Genomic DNA, 12,274 nt, shown 5'->3' with positions numbered 1-12,274 from the left:
GAGGAATGTATTTCTGTTAGGTACAGGACCATGTGTGTGATGCCTGCAGGAAACTAAATGTTCCACTGTAACAACAAAATCATGGGTCTTGCAACCCCTCAATTTTTAAATGACAGAATGTTCCCTTTTCATTTACCTTAATTAAAAAATCTGTAAATCAATTGCAATACCTGACCTTGTTCCATAAATAATAAATTCAGCAGCCAATTTCATCAAGCCACAAGCATAAGAGTTTTCTATACTGCTAAAAAAAGGAAATATCACCTTCCACAAAGTAAATCTTTTTGTTTGAAGGCTTTGATAGTAACATTTCCAGACAAGCTCAGAGTCCAGATTGTACAGATATGTTTAGCTCCAGATGAGAGACCAAGGAGATGCCCTGATGGCACCTAAGCACGTAGCTCCTGCTCATGATAAAGAACAAAGAATAGAGATATGGAAGAAGAAAACTACATACAGGGTGCAGAACAGCCAGATACAGCCCATGATGGCATGAAAGAGAGCTCTGAATTCTGACCTGCTGAAGGTTTGAAACAGTCACATGGACTGTTTCAAAGTGTTCAAAGTACTCTGACTGTCAGGAGCTCTTCACACACCATTCCACTTCTGCAGGGCAGCAGCAAAAGCAAGGAGAAGCTGAATACACCCCTAAGAAATGACAGAAAATGCCCTCCAAAATGTACTGCCTTTGAAAGGCTGGTCAAATCTTGTCTTTAGAGATGCCAGCAAATACTGTTTGCACATTTTGACTGTGAAGCCTTACCTTGAAATTCTGAAACTCCTGAGAGCTTGGGAGAATCCAGTAGCCAGTCTGTCAGCTCACTGGTACCAAGGATGTTGCTTCGAAACTGTTTTCCCCCATTCACATTCCAGGTCCCCGTGGCAACACGAACACGCTTGGAGCTTGTGAATTCAAACTGACGCTCTGACATTGCCTTCAAAATACTTGGAGTTACTGACAGAAGAGGGGAGAGAGAAAGATGGTGTTTAAAAGAAGAATGTGCTGTAAAAGGACAGAAACCATACACACTGCAGCAGCACACTCACTCTGAAATAATAACATTACCTACCCTAGCAGCAACAGTACAAAAGGTAGGGGGGATAACCTCTATGGCAAGGGCAGTATCTACAAGATAACTGGGGTTGATGCCAGCAATTTCTCTTCCGGAAACCAGGAACTCTTTGAAAGCTTGGGAATGGATGATCATTCACTTTCAGCTTACATTTTTCTGCACTTCTTCAAGCAATAAGCAAAAAATTCTCTTATCTCCCATAATCTTTTCAGTTTAGTCTACAGCACTGTCATGGTTTAACCCCACTGGGCAACCAGTGCTTAGCAGCACTTATCCCAGCTCACTCCCTGCCCTGAGGCAAAATGTGGGAGACAATCGCAAGAGTAAAAGTGAGAAAACTCATGGATTGAGATAGAGGCAGTTTAATGGGACAGAAAAGGGGAAAAATCACAGATAATAGAATTAGAATATGCAAAACCAGTGTGGCACAGTGCCCAGCCAGTTCCAAAGCAGCAGCCCTCAGTTAGCTTTCCCCCTTCCCAATTTATCTACCAAGAATGGCATCACGTAGTATGTCACATTCCTCTGCCCATTTGGGGTCAACTGTCCTGGCTGTGTTCCCTCCCAGCTTCTGCATGGGAGAGCATGAGAAGTGGAAAGTCCTCGACTTACTATAAACACTATATAGCAACAACTAAAACCCTCAGTGTGTTACCAGTCTGCTGTGGTTTAAACCCAGCTGGCAACCAAATACAATACACAAGCACTCACTCATTCATTAGTCTCATAATAAATCCAAAACATACCATTATACCACACACTAGGAAGCCAATGAACTCTATTCCTGAAATCAGGACAAGCAATCAAGCATGTCAGAAGTTACAACTTAAACGGAAGCCCTTAGAAGTTTAGAATGTGGAAGGAAAGATGGAGAGCAGCACAGTCTCACATCAGTACAAATCTAGCACTGCCATGCCTCTCTAGCTGGGTAAGAACTCCTCAAAAAAAAAAACCAACCCTGCTATATTCACTTATTTTGCTGAGTATAGAAAATTAGCAGTGTGCTTTTGCTATCTAAGTAAATGAAGCAGAGTTAATCTTTAACTGCACGACTTGCAGTCAGGCATAAAGAATTAATCTATATTTTCCTTGCGGGCAACATCAGGGAACAATCAGTGGCCAACCTGAAGTGGTGCTGAATGGTTCTCTGGAGAAAACTGAACACCCAATACTTGTTGTGGGTGAAATTATCCTACATTTTGCATGTGAGTATCTTCTCAGAGAGAGCTGATTTTATTCTAGATGGGTGCAAACAAACATGTCTATGCTGTGGATTATTAGGGGCCTGGAATAAAGCGGGAAATGAACTAAAATAAGAGAGATGTGCCTTTAAAGATCCAAATGGCTAAAAGCACGTGCAAACAGCAAGGACACAACTAAGCAGATAAAAAGGCTGAGCTCAAGAGATTTCCTCAAGACAAACTCAGGACAGACTGGGTATATAGCCCTAAAATCCTTCCCTCTGGTCCAACTCTAAACTGTCAGAGAATATCACAATCAAAGAGTAGAAAAACATACTCAAAAGTTCAAAACAAAATATGAGAAATAAGCATGAGTTGCACTATGGTCACTTGAAAGTAGTGCTTTAAACAACAGATCTGTGCAAAAGCAGCTTATATGTTGATTTTTTTTTTCCAAAAGGGTACAATTGCTTGTATCTGACATCTAAAAGCAGATGCAAAAACAAAGGGAAGGGTTTAGACTGGCTTTACCCAGCAGTGCAGTCTGGTCCATGAGCATCTTGCCTTTGTCTGCATATTCCTCACGGTAGAAATCACCCATGAGCAGCAATTCAATGGCTTCCTGCTTTACTGTATCAAAGAAATTTGACTGGATGGTACGAGACACAGAGCGGGCACCATCCTTGAGCTTCCCAACCTACAGCAGACAGGAATTATGAATGCAAGTGACAGTGAAGCATAAATAGGACATCTTTCTTTACTTGTAAATAAAGAGTTTGCCATTTTTCTTTACCTTGTTCTTCCCCTCAAGGGCACGACTGCCACTAAACACTCTGCTCAGATTTTGACCATTGAGAGTCCACATCTCCTTGTAGGATTCCACAAAGCGCTCAATTATAGGTTTGGAGTTCAAATCAAGGCTCTCTAATTGAGCAAACAGTATCTGGATTAGGTGCAGAAGGAGAAAAAAAAAAACCACAAAAAAGAAAGGAACATTGTTTATAAATGCGTTTTTGCTTTTTATCCTCAGTATTCCAGCCAGCACCATTCTGTACCATAGAGTGGCAAGACTGACCTGCGTAACTGAGACTTACAGCTTTTTTCCTGTCTTTCTCATGGAACAGCCAATGTATGTACTAAAGGTATCCCATGGAAGATCCTCTGGCAAACTCACCTCCTGTGCAATGAAGGACTGTACGCTATTAGAACGATCCAGGCAGTCCAAACAATTCATTCGAAAAGTACCTGTCTGCAGACTTTGATAACCAAACACAAGAGGAGGGAGGAGAAAATGGTATATTTTAAAATAACATCTAATCATGAGTTGATTGAACAAGATCATCAAATGTTCAGCCTGAATACACCCACCCACACTTTGACAGTGCAAGCACACTGTGCACAATATATTCCATTAACACATCTAATTACTTGATTACATCTGCAACACTATATTAGCAAATCCACACACTAGTACTTTTGCAGATTTGAAACCATGGAGATGCAATTAAGCCAAATCATTGCTTTAGCACCAAGACTACACTTTGTCTCACAATTTTATTTCAAGATGGTCAATTTATGATCATGGTGCAAACACAGCAAGAAACCTGGGAAGGCCAGGACAAGCTGTGCCCGGCTACACTGGGACTGAGGGGCAGAGACACTCACCGTGGACTTACATGCTCGCCCTTTGTGAAGATTCCAAAATCTTCCCAGTGCAACTTCAGCTGAGGCCTCAGCAAATTTTCCAGTTTCTCAGTTTTCCCACCTTTTGCAAATTGGTGGTAGTCAAAGTTTATCATGGGACTGTCTTCCGCATGGGAAGAGGCCCATAGCAGTTTCTGTATAGATAAGAGAATGAAGGAAAACAAATCCTGCTCAATTCACATGTAAGGGTTGATACCAGCATGCTTTTATCATTAATAAGCCTTGACTGTTAATCATATAGTTGTAGGGAATTTTGAAAGGCCAGACATGAAAAAAGCAACTGAAGTTCCCTGTTTGTTTTCTTCACAGAAGTAATCACTGTTAGAACCCAATTTTCCTTCAGGGGAACTCAAACTGTAACTGCAAAATACACATTAGAACTGTGCCTTGGCTGGTGGCAGCCCTGCAGCAGTGGGCTGCTGCTACCTCTGTGCATGAGGGTGGACAGCACTAGCAATGCTCTAGGCAGGCTCAGGGGGAGGAAGTAAGTAAGCAATTACACCCCAGGAAACATACTATAAAGTGTTTGTGGTAAACTGCAGAAGTGAAAGAAGAGGCATAAATAGCCTCAGTATTTCATCTCCACTTTCAATGACCTCACATGCATTTCTGTAATCACCACAAATTTCATTAAGGTATCTGCAACAGTATATCTACATCATTAAAATACCTGCAACAGTCATACATCCTGTTCTCCACAAGAAAGGCAGAGAGAACCATTACATTAATTCAAACTGTGCAAGCCTTTGTCTATTTTCTTCCCTCTTGCACATTATCACCCCAAGAGATGGATGCTTTTCTCCACTTACACTGTGACACACACTGGACAAAACAAATCTGGTATTACATTAAAAGTGTACATGTAGCAGTTACACCAGCATAATTGTATTGAGTAAGCCATTAAGCCTTTCCTGCAGAAAGAAATGTAAAGGTAGTGCTTGGAAAGAGACCTGTAAAATGTATTTCATTAGACTGTTACTGTTGACACCCCAATCTGCCCTGACAGATGCTGGCACTAGTGATGCACTTGAGGATGGCATTTACCCACTGCTGCAGTGTAAATTATTGTCAGAGTATTTGCAACTCTACACTACAGTCCTGCTTTTACTGTAAACATAATTACATCTGTTACAGAGAATGCTTATGGGAGGAACAGCATTTCCTGGGAACAGTATTGATTTTTGGTCTGGTCTGATTCAGGTAATGCATAATGAATGGTAAATGAATGGTAAATGAATGGTAACCGTGACATTCTGATCAAGAGAGGCCAGCAGCAGTAATTACAGCAATAATTTGAACCAACACTGATAAGAATTACTAAGGCTGAAGAAAGAGTGAAGAGAAAGAAATAAAATTTTTTAAAAATGGAGAAACTAGTGATAGGAGACAAGCTTGCAATCCTAATCACACTCCTATTAATTACTTTATTTTTAATTAAAAAATAAAATTTTAAAATCATCAAAGTAAAATTAACTCTATATTCTTGCCTAACATCCATTTCTTAAAACACAAAGGTAAAGAAATTACCAAGGAGTTATTCTGAATGAATGCATAACTTTGGTTTTTAGTGATGTCAGTCTAAATTCTTTGAGCTCACATGGTATTTTCAGAGTTTATTTATTTTTAAAATGGTCAAAAAAGTAACAATTTAAACAAAATAAAATTTATTTAAATTAAATTAAAAAATGCAAGGTCTTTATTCTAGAGATGCCCAGTTTCTGACTTAAGGTCTGGTTGTATATTGGCTAGAACATGATCTTCAAGAATGTGAGAGTTTGAGAAAATATCAGTATCAAATTTTCAACATATGTCACCTTTTTATCCATGCAAATGATTTCAGCATTTCAGAATTTGTTATATTTTACCTTTAAATTTCAGTGGGGTTTGCAAAACAAACTAGAAGAACTATTTTAAAGAGAGAGGAACCAAAACATTACAGAGGCATGTCATGCAGAAATTCAGTAAGAAGCTGAAAATAAAAACCAGGACCAGGCTCCACTCCTGTGCCTTCTTCACTGCCTTGCAAGTTTTAGTCATTAATTATTTTCTTTGGCCATATTCTCTACAAGGGGAGATCTTCACCATTTCCTGCTGGGGAAGTAGATAGTCCTTCCCAGCTCTTTTGCAGAAGGAAATGGTCACACAGAAAAACTGACAAAAAATTTGACACTCCCTGTAAGTTCACTATTGCAACAGAGAGGCACTACTATTTAACCACAATTTTTATTTTGCTTATTTTCACATAGTAAACATTTCAGTTCAGAACTGCTGATATAATTCTTTACCAATGATATATACATGACACTTACTACAGGTGTATACTTAAATCATCCTATCATTAGTTTTAGGGACATAACCTCTGAAGTATCTATGTCAGTTTGCTAAAGCAACAGGCACTTAAGGAAGCAGACTTCCATCAACGCCCAGCCAGATTCAGGCAGCTATTGCACTGCTGCAAATCCCACTCCATGCCAATGTGCAGCTTTAAGTTCACACTAGTTTTAAAAAGATACCACACTAGAAAGCAGCACAGCTTTACTTCTACAATGCCTGACATCCTTGCTTTCAGGTAGTAGTTGTGCCTGGGGACACTTAGAGGCCAGGAAAATCTTTCTCCATATACCAAACTGTATCTGGTGCTCAGGCAGCCAATTCCCAACACAATCAGTGCTAGATAGCTATTTCCCATTACTATCAGAGCAAGACAGCTCAGTGATGCTAAGTCACCATGCTCAGTGATCCAGGCTTAGGACCTGGCCCCCAGGCAGCTCTGGCAAACCCAGGGGGGCCCTAACTGCATAGGTGGCTACATATAATGTCAAAGTTGGCTATGATTCACTTTTGCAAATGTGAACTATCCTTAGGAATATTCAGGTAATTTATTTTTAAGTTTGGTTCAAGAGAATGTACGCAAATGTATGAAGAAGTAAGCAGAAAGGTAGTGCTGGAAACTAAGCCATGAAACCAAGAAGCACTATTCTCAGTATTAACATGTAGTTAAGAGTTAACATTATTTCTTTAGAAATACTATTCATCACCTCCTGGGCTAGAAGAAAAACAGAAGAACATGGAGGCTCAAGGGAAATCAACGGTTAAAATGAAAATCATTGCTTTTACCTTAAAAGCTCTGTTGAGCACCTCCTCTCCTCCTCTGCTTCCCAACAGGTTAACGATCACTTGTTTTCCATACTGCTCTTTCAGAAGCATCATATGCCTACAGCAAAAGCAACCATAATAGGTACGAAAAAAAACTAAGTTATGTTGCCTACTGCCATTTTCAAAATACAAAGTAGAGATCACTGGTTGGTTCATCCAGCAGAAAGTCTTAGCCATACCATCTACAGACATCTTTCTCAGTTTCCTTGCAATCAATTATTGAAGTAAAAATGGTGAAAGTATGCAATTAATAGATACAGTATTCTGTACTGAAATTAAAGAAAGAAGTGTCTTAGGAAATAGGCCCCAATCTTTTATGTCACTGTTAGCTTTGACATTGCCCTTCATGCCCCTACCTCATGGTTGTTAGCCTGGGAACTACACAGGAAAGACAAGAAGATAAGAAAATGTGTAACACTTCAACAGGAATTGTCTGGCATCTTGCAGAGCTGAGGCTACTAAGAGTCAGCAGTAGCAATGAGGCCTACAACTCCAGTGCCAAGGCCAGAAAGGTCCAAACACACGTCACAGGTGTCAGGGTTCAAACATCTCTGAGCTACTGCAACATGGAGACTTTCACTCTGAACTCAAATCAAGCAGGAAGATGAGTAATCCTAAGAACTGCTGCACTGGATCAGAACAAAGGTCCTTTTAGCCAAGTTGTCTGGCTCAGATTCTGCAGGAAAATTACAAAATAGGACAAGTATAAAATGAGCTGGATTTTTTGGTCTATGTCACCAAAATCTCAAAGCCTGATATTTAGGGACTCTCAAGTTAAGAGTTTTCAGCCAGATGCCGAAACATCCATTCTGCCCTCAAAATATCTTTTTCAAGTTGGAATGCATTGTCTACAGAAGCTCTGCTGGCTCATCAAGACATCATTATATTTTAAAGTTGATTTCCATCATGTACAGACAACACTGTAGTAATACTTAAGAGGAAGCTGGATAGAAACAGACAAGAAAAATAAACTCACAAAAATGAGAAGTTATTACATGCTGCAAAATAGTGTGTAATAGCAAAGTGTGCGAAAACCAGCAAGCATACATCTTCCAGCATTACTCTTTAAATTCTTTAACCAGAAATAAGTTACACAGAAAACCATGGAAGGGGAGAAAAGAAAGAAGTCATCAGCATTGCCTTCAGGAAACTCAGCTAAATATATTTTCTGGTGCTTTCTTGATTCTGCAACCAGTTCTCTGTATGCCAAATCATCCCATATAGTTGCACCCTTCAGATACCAGCATCAAAATCAAAAATCCTACCTCTCTGCTAGTGTTGCCTCCTTACAACAAAACTACTGAAGCTCAAGTCACCTGTTTGAATACTGTAAGCAAAAATCCCTGTGGATTTCTCAGGGAGAGAGACAGAGGATGAAAAAATATCTAACAAGATTACTATCCATTTCTCACATGGTTAAATGTAACAGGCCAAATTAACATCTCATAAAAGCTGTAGCAGGTTATTAAATTCCAGTGTACTTTTCCATATAATCAATCACTTATTCCTTGCCCATTTTCAAAGGGCTGTCATTTGCAGATCAGTAAGCAGAGAGATCCCTAAGTTCATCTGACTTACTGGCACAAGGGAAAGAAGAAATAGTGCAAGTTTATCCTTATATTCATCTTAGGAGAAAGCTATTCACCAGCTGTATTAGGGTCAGGACTGAAAGGTTGTTCCTTCCTGAGGTACTCTCAATTCCATGGGCAGTACATGAGGATGCTGAACAAGTAACTGTTTTCTTCTTACATGGAATATCTTTGTTGTGGAATGCAAATCTCTGTGGATGGAGCTTCAGGGACACTGGCACGGCAAGTTATCACCAGATGGCCATGAGACCAAGAGTCTCAAAGGCCATTGAATTCAGTAGGATTTAAGAGCCTTATAAACTTGGAGACTGTAGGCCAAGGAGCTCTGGAGCAGAAACTGCTATGGTGCATAGTCCCTTTAGATCCTAATCCCTGTTTGGGGTCTTCAGTGTTGCAAAACCATTAACTGTCCATAATGTCCTGTGTACTAACAGCTGCGGTAATAAAGAGGCCTTACACAAAATCAACATACAACCTGATCTGCCAAAACCAAACCAAAACAGAAATGAATCACTTGACCTGCATTTACAAGGTGAAAATTTCCCACAGACCAAATTCTTCATGTGCTTTTCAGGTACTGTTCCCTTGGATATCAGTAAAAATACACCCTTAGAGGATAGCATTTCCTAGTCAGACATTCAAAGGAATCAAGCTAATGTATGTCTTTCTACAGTTTCCAGCTGACAAACAGAGTCTTAATGATTTAAAAATGTTTACAAGCCAGTCTTTGCATAAAATAGAAAACATCAGCATAATAGCATCCTACAACACTGGTCACAGAAAAAGGCTTTGCTATTTCTGTGTAGGAGTAAAACAATGAAGAGAACACCAAATCCAGAATGGACTGAAAGCAGTGTTTACTCTTTAACCACTTATGTTAGAGTGGTAAAGCACACATATTCTGTGTACCATAAGTGTAAACTCACATCTGTTGGCTCGCAAATGTTTGCACAAACACTTCTTTTGCATATCACTCAGTATTCCTAAACTTTTACAGAAATGAGCTAGAAGACCAAATTAATTCAATTACCTCGAAAACAAGAAGGAAAAAAGCACCCAAAAAAGTGATGAAATTAAGTAAGCCAGTTTAATCATCTGCCACACCTGGGGAATTTGCCACATCATCTGAGAGATGTTTCACACTTCAAGATATTCTAGGAAGACAAAGATGTCTTGGAACCTTGGATACATGCCAGGCTGCTATGTTGATGCCAAAGTGGAATGAAACTTACCTGTCAAAGGCAGGTGCATTGGCTTCCAGACCTCTGTTAAGCCTTAAATGGCGGGAACCAACCTAAAATAAAATATTAGAAGACCAAAACAGAAAAAAACTTCTTAAACTGCTAGAGTCCTAAGTCACTAGATGTCTCCCTTTTTCCTTTAGAGAAAAACATTTTTTAACAGCACCAGACATCTCTAACAGACTCCAACCACCCCCACACATAATATTCTTAACACAAAAGCCCCAGCTTTTATTAGACAACATTTACAATTACAAGTGAAAACACTATTACCATTAAGCAAAGGGATACCTACACATCTTTTTATGGCCAAACAAATCACATCTCTTTGCCAGCTCCCTCTTGCAAATAGCACACACTGCCTCACATGAGTATTCTGTGAGCCTAGTATTCTTACTGCCTTGGTAGAGAGGGATGCATTTATGCTAGTTCCATGGGTTGTGTATTCTGACTTCTTTCAAAAGTATCAGAACAGTGAAAAATATGAAGGATGAAATTCTGTACCATCAAACTAACAGGTCTTTTGATATGGATGTCAACAACAGTAGCCTCAAGTTCCTTTTGAATGGTAGCTACTGTTACAAAATTATTACAGAGGGCTTCTTTCCTCTCCAAAAATGACACTCCCAAATATGTATAGGATCATGCATTGCTTCCTATACTTCATCAACTTTATTTGTTTTTCATGAGGTTGGTTTCTGCAATTCTTTCTAACACCAGTGCCAGTACATTCACACCCAAGGAGTAACAGTACATAATCTAATCCAAATTAGGCAAAAAAAGCCAGGCCTACTAAAAAAATTAAAAAAAAATTCTGTTTAGCTAGAGATATTACCCACTAGCCGAAATTACTTGAGGGAATGCTCAATGGCTCTGTAACATATAGAACAACAGTGCTGGATAAAACTACACCATGGGCAGGACATGCACAATCATATGGACAGACTTGCTTTATAAAAAGAAGCAAGTATTGCACTGGATGGTGTTAAAATACAACAGGGATCCTTTAGTCATTTCCTTTTCTGCTAAACCAGTGCCTCTGAATAGTACATAAGTTCTAGTTTAATGACCAAAAAAAGTATCATGTAACCTTTAGAGTATCTTAAAAAAACAGTTATGCAATGTACTTTCTCTACATTCTCTGCATACTCATTTCAGTTGCTTATCCCTCTGTTAAGAGAATGCAAAGTGTTCTTAGCAAGATTGTTATTTGGCCTTACAACTGTATATAAACTACAAGTCACAGACAATATGTCACCCACTAAATTTGATACAACAATCTCATAAAATCCTACATCTCTCTCACAAAATATCAGATTAGATCATTATCACCCTTTTGACTGAAATCCCAAAACCACGTCATCCAGACATTTTACTTTGTTTCATCGTAGCATGCTCCTATGGAGCACTGTATCCCTAGATACTCCAGTTATAATGTGGAGGTCAATATTATCAAGCCAACCAGGCATTTCAGAGGAATAAAACTGAAAATTTTATAAAGATATAGCTGTAAGCTTCAGTTTATAACATTAGGACACAGTCCCTTACAAACAGTTCCCTGTAGAGGCATTCAAACACACAAAAATGTTAAACTACAGTCACCTATAGCCATTTGTCTGGTATAGTTCTGTTTATCTAAACACAAAAAGTTTCCTACAAGGTAAACCTAAAATGAAAGAGCTCAGCACTTTCACAGAATGAGCTTTGAAGCTCATATTAAAAAAAAAAAAAAAAAAAAAGGGTTAATTCTAAATTATAAGTAACAAGAGAGAGAAGCAAGGCAGGCATTCTGATTGTTTGTTTACCTGAAGCCCCGTTTGCTCCCAAAACAGTGGAACAGAACCTCTGATCTGCACAAAGGAAGAGACATCGTCATCCAAGTAAATTGTCTGCAAAAACAAAATAAAGGAAAGTAGTTTGGCAGTTAGATCTATCAGTCTGTGGTCCCTTCATCAAGTGACAGTTAAAGACACTGAACTCAAAGGGTAAAAAAAGTAAACCATGTATCTCCCTGTATCCACTTACCACTCAGCCTCTTTTCCATAGTCTCACAGGCAGTGGAACAAAGTACAACGTATTTGCTTTCATGTCGTCACAGCAGATTCAACCCACTTCTCACCAGAAACAACAGAAAACTTAAAACATTTTTCACCCACAATCAAGATGGATTTGATCTACTGGTGGAGACACTCGGAAAGACCAGGCATATGCTCTCCTGCTGTCCCTCTCACAAAACTTCACTGTGCAAAATGTCATTGCTCCTTGTGACTGATGATGGGTAACGTCAGGTGGGGGATAAGCTTATCTCCTGCTGTATTTACCATTTCTTA

At 39.2% G+C, this 12,274-nt stretch overlaps 1 protein-coding gene across 4 annotated transcripts in view; it reads right to left on the bottom strand.

The window, feature by feature from the left end:
• The window catches only part of SYNJ2 (synaptojanin 2), a 65,428-nt gene that overhangs the window by 24,481 nt on the left and 28,673 nt on the right, over nt 1-12,274 (bottom strand). For 3 of the 4 annotated variants that reach the window (XM_030269541.4, XM_030269540.4, XM_030269542.4), the window contains 8 exons: nt 11,750-11,833; nt 9,936-9,997; nt 7,076-7,172; nt 3,920-4,092; nt 3,429-3,510; nt 3,048-3,197; nt 2,786-2,951; nt 764-955 (listed from right to left, as the gene is read on the bottom strand). In XM_030269541.4, coding sequence (XP_030125401.4) covers nt 764-955; nt 2,786-2,951; nt 3,048-3,197; nt 3,429-3,510; nt 3,920-4,092; nt 7,076-7,172; nt 9,936-9,997; nt 11,750-11,833 — 1,006 coding nt within the window. Of the gene's footprint in view, nt 1-763; nt 956-2,785; nt 2,952-3,047; nt 3,198-3,428; nt 3,511-3,919; nt 4,093-7,075; nt 7,173-9,935; nt 9,998-11,749; nt 11,834-11,969; nt 12,192-12,274 lie in introns of those variants that run through there. The other variant, XM_030269545.4, reaches the window with a different exon arrangement.

Source organism: Taeniopygia guttata, chromosome 3 (assembly GCF_048771995.1).
Source record: "Taeniopygia guttata chromosome 3, bTaeGut7.mat, whole genome shotgun sequence".
Classification (NCBI taxonomy): domain Eukaryota; kingdom Metazoa; phylum Chordata; class Aves; order Passeriformes; family Estrildidae; genus Taeniopygia; species Taeniopygia guttata.
The sequence above is the reverse complement of the archived record's forward strand: the minus strand, read 5'-3'. Positions and strand labels throughout refer to the sequence as shown.